The 13,409-nt window shown below is 56.6% G+C and overlaps 1 protein-coding gene across 2 annotated transcripts; it reads right to left on the bottom strand.

Annotated features, from left to right (window-relative positions):
- Positions 1-151: 151 nt before the first annotated feature.
- Positions 152-11,158, bottom strand: RASIP1 (Ras interacting protein 1). Of its 2 annotated transcripts, XM_025207792.1 has the most exons (13): positions 10,959-11,158; positions 8,603-8,703; positions 7,777-7,930; positions 6,937-7,535; positions 5,667-6,058; positions 4,231-4,866; positions 3,583-3,620; positions 3,038-3,189; positions 2,703-2,818; positions 2,128-2,368; positions 1,449-1,621; positions 998-1,145; positions 152-601 (listed from the first exon to the last, which is right to left on the bottom strand). In XM_025207792.1, the coding sequence occupies exons 2-13, from the start codon at positions 8,649-8,651 to the stop codon at positions 402-404; spliced, it is 2,898 nt and encodes a 965-aa protein (XP_025063577.1). In that variant the 5' UTR covers positions 8,652-8,703; positions 10,959-11,158; the 3' UTR covers positions 152-401. The 2 variants fall into 2 exon arrangements, with proteins under 2 accessions (XP_025063577.1, XP_006026820.1); XM_006026758.3 differs by lacking the exon at positions 8,603-8,703 and having other exon boundaries at positions 402-601.
- Positions 11,159-13,409: the final 2,251 nt, after the last annotated feature.

The raw sequence follows: 13,409 nt of genomic DNA, 5'->3' as shown, positions 1-13,409 counted from the left end.
CTCTGATGCACTCAACCCCACTCTGCTCCCAGAGCTAGAATGGAACTTAGGAATCAGTGTTCACAGCCCTCACAACCTAGCAGACCCCACTCTACCCCCTACTGAGTAGGTCCCAAATGTCCTGAAGGGAGGAGCCAGAAAGGCAGGACAGTTACAGAGACAGACTTTATTACTACATGGAGAATACACACAGCTGCAGCACTGCTGCACTGAGCAGGTCTGGACAGACAGTGGGGGGCACCCAGAGACAATGTCTACTATGGGGCACATCAGCTGCTCAGACTGGCCCCATGCCATGTAGTGCCCTTTGACCTCCACCCCAACAGCAAGAGGGAGACAGAGGCCCAGGAGGGGGAGGGGATGTAGTGGGTGGTGCCCAATGGGTAGGACGGGACAGGCATTTAGGGGGTGCCCTCCAGGGCATAACCTGCCCGTTGGTTGGCAGGAAGTGCCTCCTGTTCCAGGTCCCAAACAAGGCGACGCATGCGGCACAGCTGACGGTGCAGGGCATCATCACCCACGGGCTCAGAGAGGCACAAGCGGAATCCCTCAATAGGCAGGATCAGGGGTGGGTGCTCTGTGAAACTCTCAAAGATATCACCTGCAGGACAGAAGAGGTCAATGATTCCTGGGCAGGAGAGTGGGGGCTGCAGGGTGGGGGTGAATGGCACTAGCAGGGCTGGGAGGAGCCCAGGGCCAGAGTAGGGGGGAAGCAGGTCAGAAGGAGAAGGAACAAATAGGGCCAGGCTGGAGAGCTGCAGGCCAGGACTGGGTGGCATGCCAGGGCCAGGTAGGTGCTGGGGGTCCCAGAGCTGGGCAGGCAGTGTGAGCTGGAAGCAGGAGTACAGCAGGGCCCAGTGTGGGGGCTGTGGTGTAAGAAGAGGGAGTACAGGCAGGACTGGGCTGGTTTTTTGGGGTGGGGGAGGGGGGGAGGCTGTAGGGTGGGCATGGGGGGCACAGCAGGGCCAAGCAGCAGCTGTGGGCTGGGGGCACTCACTGCTAGCAATCTTGTCTTGCTCTTCAGGTAGGGGGCTCCAGGCCTCAGGGTAGGGCCGGCCTAGCCCAAGGTAGTAGTTGCTGAGGAGATGGTGGAGCTGGGCAGGAGTCAATGCCAGGTATTCATTGCGTAGCCGGGACCAGGAAGCCTGTAAGGGGAGAGCAAAGAGAGGCTGGGAGCAAGAGAGGACACTTCCCCTTGTGGAGGCTTGTTGGGGCCTTGCTCCACCTCCTGATCTGGCCAGCACTGCCCAGAAGCAAAGGGCTCCTGTCCTATTATCACCTGAGCCCTACAACCTGTGCTACAATCTGGTACTAGGCCACAAACACATTCTCCACACCCCTGAGGAAGCCCATGCCCTGCCCTAGGGCTGGCATGCCTCACTGGGTGAAGGCTCCTCCCCAAGGCTCCCTGCGGCTGGATGGGCCCCTGCTCCTACCCAGGTACTCACCTTAACAAGACTAGTTTTCGGGATGCATAGCAGGTTGATGGTAGTAGACAGCTTCCGGAAGAATTCAGTAGCAATGTCACCCAGTCCCACGCCCTGTAGCCAGTCCAGCACCAGGTCCAGGTTGGTGCGTATCTGCACTGCCTTTGACCACTGGTAGAAGGGTGCCCCATTCCCTGTAGGGAGGGTAGGCGTGAGGGGTAAGACTCTAGACCCTGAGCTCACCCCTGTGGCAGCTGCTTCCTGCCCCCCACATCTCTTCCCTATCTCTTGTCCCAGACCCCTCCCTGCAGCTGCCGGGGGCAAAGGGGTGTGGGGAGGGTTGTGCTCCCCAACCCTGCATCCAGCTGTTTCCTGCAACAGGGGAAGGCACAGGCCAAACTGCCAGGCACAGGGAGGAGCAGGAAAGCACTGGCTTCCGGGAGATACTGGGACAGACAATAGCAGGAAACTGGGAAGGGAGGGGGGAACATTCAAGAGTGGGGAGGAGAAAGGAGCTGGGATAGAACCTAGGTGTCCTGGCTCCTGTCCCCCTGCTCTCACTCACAAGACCCCACTCTATACCCCAAGGCAAGAGACAACCCAGGAGTCCTGGCTTCCAGCCCCCAACTCTAACCCACTGTATCCCTCTTGCCTCCCTGGGCTGGGATAGAACGCTGGTGATCCTGATGCTTATGCCTACCTTTCTCCATGAGGGTGTTGAAGAGTGAGGCATTGGAGAAGAAGAAGAGATAGCCGAAGGTCTGAGACACTAGGTCAGGGTGCAGCTCACACTCCCGTGTTAGCTCCAGTGTGGCCTGGTAGATGGCCAGGGTGCCACGAGTGCCCTCAGGCATGCTGCTCAGGTCCTGAGCTGGGCACAGCTCTGCTCCAGCTGTGAAGGGGTTACTGTCCAGCAGGGCAGGCAGGGCTGAATAGAGCGTCTGCCCAGGACAGAAAAGGGTTAATAAGAACCAGGGACTTCAACCAGCCCCTAGGGCACTAGGGGTGCCATGTTGCAGGGAGCTGGGCAATGTGGTACACAGTGAGGGGTGCTGTGCAATGGGCCATGGTCTTCTGGGGGCCATGGTCTCCTGAGGGTGCTATGCTGTGAGATGGTGGGCACAGTGAGGGGAGCTGTCCTGCTGGGGCTTGGTCAGGGGTGCATCACTGAAGGGGTATGGCAGGGCTACTATGCTGTGGTGAGCATGACAGGGACCTAGCACTGCTGCACTGCAGGGTGGCAGGGTGCAGCGCTGCAGGGGCAGCTCTGCTCACCTTGGTCAGGTAGTACACAGACTGCTGGAAAGTGGACATGATGACCTCGTCCAGCACTGCCATGGCCTCGTCACACATCTCCAAGTCACCAGACAGTAAAACATCCTGGGATGTCCCTGAAGTGGGACACAGGGAGGTGGGGGCTCTCCCAGATCTCAAGGGATCAACCCACCTTGCCCTGCTGGGAACAGAACCCAGGCATCCAGGCTCCCCATCCCCTGCTCTAAGCCACCAGATCCCACTCCCTTCCCAGAGCTAGGAAAAAACCCAGGTGTCCTGACTCCCAGCCCCCGACACCACCCGAAATCAGGGTAGGACTAGAGTATGCTGCTCACCCTCCAGCTCCAGCTCCTTTTCCATGTCCAGCATCTTCTTCTGGATGAGGTTGAGCAGCTCCATGGCATTGGCCATCCACAGCATGAGGGGGCGCAGATCCGTGGCCACCTCCTCAATGCTGAGCACTCTGACTTGGCTCTTGTCTTTCTGGCTGGAAGGAGCAGAGGGCAAGGGGTCATTTGGGATTAGACACCCTTCCCATGCCCAGGACCCTCAAGAGACCCTTCTCTTCTCAAGCTTGACAGAACCCAGGAATCCTGGTAGCTCTGGAGTAAGGGTGTGTTGGGGGCTGGTTATAAAGAGACCTATCACCTGGGGCTGAGATGCAGCTACCTCTGAAGTAGGGCATTTTGGGGACTTGTTATCCAGGGACCCCACACACAGCACTAAGCTATGACTGCCTCTGGGATAGGGCATGTTGGAGCTATTTATACAGGGGCCCCTCTCCCAGCACTGAGATCCCGGAAGATGAGGAGAGCGCCTATGCTGGTGCAAGTTGAGCAGTGCATGGCAGGGCTGGGATGGGTTGAGAGCAGGCACTCACTTCTCTGGCTGCCGATCTCCGATCTCCTTGATTTTCTCCTGGTAGGAGGGAAGGACACAGTTGTACCCAGGAATTGTGTCTCCAGACAACCCCATGGCCTAGCCCTATCTTGGATGCATGGTGGGATGCTTCCAGCCCTTGTCCCTCCCCAACCCCTGGACACATTGGAGAGCCCTATCCCAAGACTTGTTCCCCTCTTAACCCACTAGGAACATGGGATATCCTAGCTGCCACAACAGCCAAGGCTTATGTGGGTCTCCCATGGTCTAGTGCCAAGATGTAACCACCTCAGTTGTGTATGTTAGGGGTCTACTCATATGGCTCCTCTTGCCCAATGATGGGTGTGGCTGTTTCAGGGAGGAAAGGGAGAGCCCCTTATGGTGATGCAGAATGAGCAGCATATGGCAGGGCTGGTGTGAGTCAAGACACCCCTGCCCTGTACCCCCTCCCCAGAAATACACTGAAGTCTTGATCCCCCATCCCATACGCTCAGCACTGGGGGACACAGGGCACTATGATCTCTACTCTGCACCTACATCCTTGGGACACAAGGGAGGCCCTGATCCCTTCCTTTTTTCCCCTGCCTTCTCCTAGGGACCAAATAGGACCACCTCCCCGTCTGCCCTTCACTGGGCCCTACCACATTACCCAGACAGCCTCCTTGACGAGGTGAGCAATCTTGGTCACCAGCTTGGGGAGGTGCCCAGGCTCCAGGACACGGGCAGAGTGCTCCACACAGAGTCCCAGCAGGAAGGCAGGTGCCAGCTTGCACCCACCAGCACCCTGCCCACGGATAATCTCACGCAGCAGCGCTTCCTCCTCCTGGGGCCGGTAGCGCAGCTCAGGCTGGCGGCTCTCCACATAGGTGCGCCAGGCCTCCTGCCTCTCCTGCAGTGACCGCCCACATGCCTGGCATGAGAAGGCCCCTGCCAAGCAGGGTGAGGCCCAGGGCTTGGGCAGCCAGGCTGGCCGGGGCTGAGATGCCCGGGGGTCCTTGTACATGAAGAGGAAGTGCTGGCCCATCCCCAGCAGATCTCCTGGATGAAGTTCAGCCTCACGCAGCAGTGGGCCCCCATTGTGAGTGACCATAGCACCCCGAAAGGGCCGCACCAGAGCTGTTCCCTTGGCAGGTGGTGGATCAGCTGCACGCACCCAGCAGTGCCGGGGTAGGATGTCCGGGGCACAGAGGAAGGTGTCAACGTAGCCACCTTTGTCAGCCTGGGAGCGGCGCTCTGGCCGTCCAAACACATGCCGGCGCCGCGTCATCACATAGATAACAAAATCCTGGAAGGGAGGGGGAAATGCTGTCACAACAGGGAATGGGATCTCCCATGACCAACCTCCTCCCCACCTCCCCACCACACCCCCGCACCTCATTCTATGGTAAGATAGAGTCACCTAGTTTTCTGTAACAAAATAAGCTTTTCCATGAAAGTCCCCCCTCATTTTTTCCTGGTAAAATGGGCTCTTCCATGAAGCCCTCTCCTGAAATTCTGTGGGGTAAAGTGGCCTCCTATTAATCCCGCTTCAGATGTTGGGTGAAGTGGTTTCTTCCCATCAATTCCCCCATTTCTGAGGTATTGTCAGCTCTCCTATTATTGCCTCCCATGTTCACTTGAGTGAAATGGGCCCTTCTGTGAATCCCCAACTGGTTTTGTGCAGTAAAGCCAGCCTCCCCACTATTGCCCCTTCTGCTTTGGTTGGGCAAAAAGGGCCCTTGATTCCCCCTATTTTCTGTGTTAAAAATGGGTTCTCCTGGGGAAATGGGTTCTCCCATAAATATCCCATCTTCCAATGTAAAATGGGCTTTCCCAGTACTGCCCCCTGTTCTTGGGGGGCTTGAACTCTAAGAGCCACTCCTGCTTCCCTGCCTTTATAATTGCCTGACAGTGCACCCCATGCTGGGAAAGCCAGGCTCCCAGCATGCTCCCTGCTTGGAGGTGCAGTAGGTGAGAACCACCTAGAGACAGAGGGTTGGGGTCACATGGGCTCTACAGGAGGTTCCGAGGGCATGGCCCAGCTGTGTGGACTGGACTGTTTCCTGCCTCATGGCGCCCCTTGGCCCCACTGGAGCCCCCACCTACCTGCTTCTCACTGTAGCTTTGCAGCAGCAGAAAATAGGGGTTCTGGGTGGGTGGCTGGATGAGGCACTGGGACAACTGCTCCAGGCTGGCACCATCAATAGGCTCCTCAGTGCCTGTGGGGTTGATGCTGCTGTCAGTGGACTCCAGCTCCTTGGACCTGGTTGCCTCACTCTCACCTTCATCCCCAACCCCATCATCGCCAGGAGGTACTGCTTCGCCACCTGCCATGCTCATGATGTTCTTGCGCTCTCGCCGCTTCTTGGCACTCAGGTTCATGTCACTGATGCTGCGCCGCAGTGACAGGTTGTCAGCCCGCTCCTTGGGCACCACTGTGCCCCCTGAGGCTGCCCGTGAGCGACTCTTCTGCAGCCTACGTGCCTGTGCATTGATACCTGGGAGAAAGGAAAGCAGGAGGCTGAAAACTGTGGGGAGCAGGCCCATATCATCACAGATCCCTACTCCCTGCCCCAGGGGCTTCTGTTCCCAGCCCCCACTGTAAAGCTGGGCAAAGCAGGACTGTCCCAAAGTTGCCAGGTCGTTGTGCCAACCCTGATGCTGCCCAGTTACTACTTAGCAGCTTACAGCCTGCAGGGCCAGTTGTGCTGGCCAGCCTCACCCACTGCACTGCAGCTGCCCCTGGCCTCAGTACTACAGGGCACTGACACACAGTTGGCTTTCCCCATTCCTCAGGCCCCTCCTCATGGGTCCCTTCATCCTCTGCCCCTTCATCCTCCCCCAGGGGGTTGAACTGGACCCAGTCTCCTGGAGCCTGGCTGACTATAAAAGGGATCTCACATAGCGTGGAATAGGCCATGTTGGAGAGAGTAGGGCAGGGTGGCTGGATCTGGGCCTTGGGGAGTGAGTATGGGTAGGAATACAGGGTAGGGGGGAGATTTGGAACTCAAGGCAGGTATGGGAGAAGGAAGGCCCATGCTGCAGCCCCCAGTAAGATGGTGGCACAGGCTGGAGGGTTAGTGAGGGAGATCTGGGAACAAGGATATGGCAGGGTAGCAGGATGGGTGGGGGAGCCCGGGATTGTGAGTTCTTGCAGGATGGAGGCCAGTGTGAGCCCCAAGGCTGTGGTCCTGTCAGAGCTTAGTCTGGCTGAGAGTCAGAGCAGGGGCTGGTACCACGGTGACTCCAGGAATGTGGGTCCTGGGGAGTGGGCTCTGGGTGAGTCCAGGACTGTGGGAATCAGGCAACGGGGCTGAGCTCTGTGTGGATCCTAGTGGGGACAAGGCTACAGCTCCATGACAAGGGGTAGCCTCACCCGCTGTCTCATTGTCCTCGGCCTCGAAGGCGCGTTCCACCTCATGCCGGCGCCGGATCTCAAAGCGTCGCGAGCAGCCAGCCTTGGGCTTCCATACATCCTGCAGCACCAGAGGCCGCTCGGTGTCACCCACAGGGCGCAAGTGCTCGGCCTGCCAGGCCCCGCCAGGCCCTGTGAAGCGCCCCACAACATCACACAGCACATAGCCACCCACTGTGTCCTCCTCACCATCACCTGGTGCCACGCCATAGCGTTCAAGTGCCTCACGCACCAGCTGGCGTGCTGTGGAGCGTGGCGTGGCCAGCACACTCTTGTAGTTGGCCCCACAGGATATGTCCCCACCAAAAATCTTGAGGATGCCTGGCAGGTTGCGCTGGCTTGAAAGCTCCACCAGGTCCTCAGGTACCGGGTCAATGAGGTCAGATAGCTTCTTCTCACTAGCCCAGCGCCCACCAGCACCTGCTGTGCCCACCCCCGTGCTGCTCACACTGCGGTGGAACAGGTTAGACAGCCGCTTGTGCCGGCTTGGCTTCGTCTTGCTTGGTGGGCGCAGCTCCACTGTCTCACTGCCCCGGCTTGCTGTATCAGAGGAGGTGGATCTGAAAAGGGAGAAGGTGGAATATTGGGGCCTGTTAAGATGGGCCTGTGGGGTGAGGAGGGGCTAGGATGCTGAGATAGATGGGCTGGTGAGTCTGATCCAGAGCAAGGAGGGGTGGGATGCCAGGATAGATGGGCATGTGGGGTTGATGCAGGGCACAGAGAGGGGCAGGAAACCAGGGTAGATGGGCCTATGGTGCTGGTCTAGGGCAGGGATGGGGCAGTCATGGCGGGGGCTCTTACTTAACAGAGCCCACGCTCGGCCATCTGCGGCTCATCTTGGCAAAGTGCTTCTTGGGTGAGTTGATCCAAAGGCCAACCGGGAAGTGGAGTTTCCCGAAGCGCGGGCTCCCATCCTTCCGCTCCTCTGGGAACATGGTGCCAGCTCTGTCAGCACCTGCGGGAGGCAGCAGCATGACAAACAGGCAGCAACACAGCCACATGCATAGGAACCTTATGTGTAATCACACAGTGACATACATAAGCAGTCACACAGTAACACACACAGGGATGATCATATGCACATGGACACACATAGGAAATCACGCAGCAATATATGTGCACAGGGACACATGGATGAAGTCACAAAATGACACATTATATCAGAGCTATACATATGCAATAATAGGAACATACATGCACAGTGACACATATGCAATCACATGATGACATGTACCAATTCAGCAATACGCATATATAATCAGAGTAACACAGTTGTATACATATACAATCACCCAGTGACATACGCACAAAGTGATACACATATCATGAGAAAGGGCACACAGTGATGCAAATCCAGACATGATACTCATTGTGATACAAACACATAAGCATGACACACAATCACACAGTGACACAATGAAATGCACAGACAGACTTAAATTACACTGAATGCACACTAACAGAGATAAAGAAAAACAGTATCACATTGACAGTATCACAGTGACAGTAACACATTTCCACAATGACAGATGCACAGTTATCTGTGCCATGACACACCCAATCACAACACCACATGCACAGACACAGTGACATACAGACAGAGGCGTGCGCACATGCAGTGCCTTACCCCTCTGTTTCCACTCAAAGATCTCTGTTCTTAATTCTTGCAATGGCATTTCCAGCCTTTTGAGGCCATAAGCATGAGCGAATATAGATGAGGGCAGGGCACTGATGGGAGGGTAGGGGAAGAAGAGAGCTCAAAGTCTAACAAAGAACCATAGACAGAACCCAGGAATCCAGAATCCCAGCCCCTTCTTTAACATATTACATACTACTTCCTGACTAGAGCCCAGGAGGGCAGACTCCCAGTCCCTTCACAGACCCCACCAGAGTTCATTCCTCTGCCAATGTTGGAATAGAAGCCATGAGTCCAGCACCCAGCTCTAAGTCACTGGACCAACTCATTGCCCAGTGGTCAAAGTACGGATCTGAAGGCCAGGACACCTGGAGTGCTCTTTGGAGCCCCTCCCTGTGAAGTTGTCAGGGAGGGTGAGTTAACATCCACTATGTCACCCCAATCACATCTGTAGGAAGCCATAGCAAGTGAACATATCATGGGTGTCTAGAGGACACAGCCTTCTTCCTCCTGGCGACCTAAGCAGCCTGGAGCTTTGGGGCAGCCCCACTGCACCCCAGTGGGACCCAGACATCCTGGCTCCCAAACCCCTGTTCTAAACCATCTGGTGTGTTAGAGCAAGAGGCTGGGAGTCAGGATGCCTGGGTTCTTCCACAGCTCTGGGACGGAGTGGAATTTAGTGGGTTCAAGCAGGGGATCTAGGAACCAGGGCACCTGTTTCTCTCTGGCTCTGACTGGGGAAGCTGTGCTGTAGCCCAAGGAGCATTAACTGTCCACTTTCTAGATGCTTTGTCACAGCAGCAGGACCGCCAGCTCCTCCAAGGGATTCCACCACCCCCCTCCCCCCCCCAAGAAAAAAATGTGTTCTTTTTTGTTCAAGCAAGCAAAAACAGGTAGGAAAAAATCAATTTAACCAAAGAAGGATTTTAAAAAATGGGTTTACCAAAATCTGTCAAAGATGTAGTGGATGTTAGCAGGAATCTAAGGAGAAAATGGCCAAGAACTGATTTTGAATGAAAAAAAAGCAAAGCCACAATAATTTGCAATTAAAATTCTGTCAAAAATAGGAAAAATAATCTGGTTTGAAACATAATTACACCAAAAAGCGGGGCTTATCTGTGGGGCCCCCTGTGGCCCACAGGATGTGTCTTTGCAATAAAATCAGCGGTCAGCTTTAAGCATAATTAGGTAGTAATTTGCATCCTATTGGGACCTGGACGGGTCCGCATATCGCTCCCGGCTCGCACATGGCGACATGGACGGGATCGGGAGGTGGCCCGCACAGTCCTATGTACTGGATAGTGGCCTCACTGGCTCTCTGGCCTTGCTGGGGAAGCCTCCCTCTCTGTCCACTCTATCGGAGCAACAGACTTTGAAACCATAAGAGGTTCCTGGCAATGGAATTCTCATTTTCTGGACTAAGCTAGTGGGGAGTACAAACCAGGAATCCTGACTCATGGTCCCTCTGATCTAACCCCACTGGATCCCACTGAGCTCAGACAGAACCCAGGAGTCCTGTCCACCAGCCCTCATCCTCATGGGGGCTGAAACAGACCTAATGCCTTTCGCCTTGTTCCTTTCTACCACTGCTTCATCAATGTGGAGCTCTCACCTAACGTGGGGGGAAGGGAGGACAGAAAAAAGTCAATGGGAAGTGGTGTGTGCCCCATTATAATTCCCACCCAAGTATGTTCTGCCCCAGAGACAACTGGATTTGAAGCAGGGGAGCGTGAGGGCTATAGGATCCATAAGCTAGGAAGGAGTTCTGGGAATGTTCAGATCTGAGCTGACCCAAACACTGTCCTCATGCCTGGGCGATGGGGCTTGGCACCAGGGACCCCAGCGTAAATCTACAAAGTGGCCTGGCTATGCAGGCAGGACACCTGAGTTCTATCCCATCTCATGGAGGCAAATGGAGTCTGGTGTGTTAGAGCAGGGTGCTGATAGCCAGGATGTCTGGGTTCTTTTCCAGCTTGGCAGTGGGGTCTAAAGTTAGAGTAGGGGGATGGGAGCCAGGATGGGTTCAGTCATGGCTCTGGAAGGGAAGTGGAGTCTAGGATTAGAACTGGGGTGGGGTTGGGGGCCTGGGTTCCATCCCAGCTGCTAGGGAGGGGAGCTGGGAGCCCGGACACTTTTAGGTTCTGTCCAGGCTCAGGGAAGGGAATGGAGCCTGGTGAGTTAGAGAGAGAGAAGTGGGAATGAGTACTCTTGAGTCTCTCCCAGCTTGGCCCAGCACAGTCTCTGGGATGTTTGTCTCAAGGTTCAGTGGCCCAGCTCCCAGGGTTTCCACCTGCCTTAAAGTTCACACCCCTCCTCCCCCCCAAATCATATAGATGGGAGAAGTTACCCAGTGCCGTCCGGGATCTGGCTGTGCCCAGCGTGGGCACCGTGGCCGAGTCCCTGTTCTCAGAGATCCTCCAGGTGCTCCCTGGGCAGCTCCATGGCCCTGTGGCTGCTGAAACCTCAGCCTTGCTCCCAGCCTTTGTCTTGATGCGTTGCCTTCAGCTCTCCCGTGTCACTGAGCACGGATTTCCCTTCACACTCACACGGCCAGTGGAGTTAGGGGGTGGGGGGCAGGAAAAGGAGAGCCAGCCAGGAAGCCAGGCCTCTGCGCCAGGGCGGGGGCTGGGAGCACAGATTCATGCCCAGTCAAAGGGCTTTGGCTATAGGGTGGGAGGGAGAAGGGGCAGGGGCAGAGCCAAAGGGATTTCAGGGCCAGAGAGCCCAAGCAAGGAGAGGTTGGGCATGCATGTTGTCAGAGTGTGAAGTGCAAGTGTTCTTGTGCAGGGGTCAGCAGTGTATCCATATAAGAGAGTCAAGAGGGTGCGCAGAGCGCCTGCATGTTGGTGAAGCCATTTACATCATGTGTGTGAATGTAATGGTGCTGTGCAGCCTGTGGGTTTGCTTGTGTATGTGTGTAAGTTGAAGTGGTATGCAGTGCAGGCTGCAGAGAGGTTTGTAGTGTGAGTCCATATTGAGGTGTTCAGAGGCAGTGCATATGGCAAGACACACAATGCATGTACTGAAGCATGCAGTTTGCATTTGGAGACATACGGTGTGTGTTAAAGCATGCATGTTGAAGCATGCAATGCATATAGTTGACACAGGGCTCTGAAGGGCTGGACAGGTTGCCAGTGGGCAGGCCTGCTGGCTGTGTGCACATGCTCCCTACAACCCAGGATGTCCATGACGGCATTTGGCGTGATTGGGAGGCTGTCAGCATAGCGAAGACTTGTAGCAGCTCCCTCACTGCTCCTACACTGCCTATGACCACCACCCAGGGGGGTCCCATTCTGCCCCCAATACCCCAGTGATGGATTTGGGATGTGCTGGCTGTGGAGGTCCCCTGGGTGGGGACTGAACCCATAGCCTCCTCCTTCTGTTATAACCCTGCCCCCTTGGCAAGAAGAGAATTGTCCTTGGCTGAGAGCAGGGGCGGCGGGGGGGCCAAGACAAACAGACTTCAGTAAGACCTGAAATGCAACAAGGGTTTATTGCAAGCTCACTGAGAGAGACTGAGGGCTGTGTTGGAAGGGTAGGACAAAGAGAAGGACACACAAGGCTCATGGCCAACTGTTCTGCCCCTCAGGTAGGCGCATTGGGGTTTAGATCTTGCCAGCGAAGCTCCCTTTTTCCTGTTGTTCATCCCAACGCTGAACCTGGGGGAGATGGACAGCTGTTCAGGGACAGGAGGGGATGGTGACCCAGAGAAAGCACCCCCTTGCAGTCACACCTCTCCCCCCCCCGCACGGCACCTGACCTGACCTAATCTGGCTCAGGGAGGGAGGACAGGGCCAGGGTCCTTTCCCTTCTAGGGAGCAGTGACTCTGATCCAGGGTCAGGGAATGGCCAGCTCAGGGGGTGGTGGAGTGGGGGGCAGCCTCTTTGCAAAGAACTGGGGGCCCTGCCTCATCCCCTACCTACCCAGGATAAGGGGCACAGCGACGTGAAGACACGGTAATACCACAGGCACGGTTTGGTGTCCCTGCCCCTTGCCGTCAGGACCTTCATGCAGCGATGATAGTCTGCAAGGACAGCCCCGCCACAGCTCCTCACCACTTGCAAGGGGCACCAGGTGGGGCTGCCACTGCCCAACCCCCGCACCCCCACTCCTGCCCCCACCTCCTCCCCGCACTGGGGACAGAGCCCAGGTGTCTTGGCTCCCAGACCCTTCCCCCACCCAGGCCCCGCGGTCCTGCCCGACGTGGCCGCTGCTCACCCAGGTAGTTCTGGTAGCAGTTGCGGGTCTGGTTGGTGTTGGGGAAGCGGGGGTCAAAGGGCGCTGTCAGGTAGCTGCCCTGGGGCCCCGTTGGGGGCCGCATCTCACTGTGCCCAACCATTGGGAATTCTGGGAAGGGAGGAGGTAGGACAGCTCAGGCCTGCTGCCCCCCAGAGCTGGGAGAGGACCCAGGCATCCTGATGACCCACCCCGGCCACCCAGAGCCCCCTCCCCTGATGATGCTCACTAGGGCCTTGGCCCGGAGGCCCCCAGTGGGGAAGGGGAGGGTGTGACGCCCCTGTGCCCCCACTACCCCTCCCCTGCAAGACCATGGCCCCCTTCCCTGCTCCTCACCCACACCCCCACCCTGCCTTGGGGGAGTCACACTGCTGACTGAGGTGCAGGAGCAGGGAGGGATCTAGCCCCCCCAGATCCTATTGGCTGAATTTTCCCTCCAAGGCATGTCCCAGCCTATCAGAGCCCAGGGCATGTCCCAGCCCCACCCATCACTGGCAACTGCCATGGAACCCTCTGGGGGGCAGGGAAGGGGGGCACTCCTTGTGGGGGGGCAGGGGCTGC

The sequence above is a fragment of the Alligator sinensis genome, unplaced genomic scaffold (assembly GCF_000455745.1).
Source record: "Alligator sinensis unplaced genomic scaffold, ASM45574v1 scaffold709_1, whole genome shotgun sequence".
Taxonomy (NCBI): Eukaryota; Metazoa; Chordata; order Crocodylia; family Alligatoridae; genus Alligator; species Alligator sinensis.
The sequence above is the reverse complement of the archived record's forward strand: the minus strand, read 5'-3'. Positions and strand labels throughout refer to the sequence as shown.

What these genes read in the sequence shown, in the direction of transcription:
- RASIP1 (XM_025207792.1), bottom strand. Translation starts at nt 8,651, where the DNA reads ATGCCATTGCAAGAATTAAGAACAGAGATCTTTGAGTGGAAACAGAGG. An exon ending in CTTTGAGTGGAAACAGAGGG is followed by an intron (nt 7,931 to 8,602) that starts GTAAGGCACTGC and finishes TGCCTCCCGCAG; the next exon opens with GTGCTGACAGAGCTGGCACC. An exon ending in CGAGGACAATGAGACAGCGG is followed by an intron (nt 6,059 to 6,936) that starts GTGAGGCTACCC and finishes CCTTTCTCCCAG; the next exon opens with GTATCAATGCACAGGCACGT.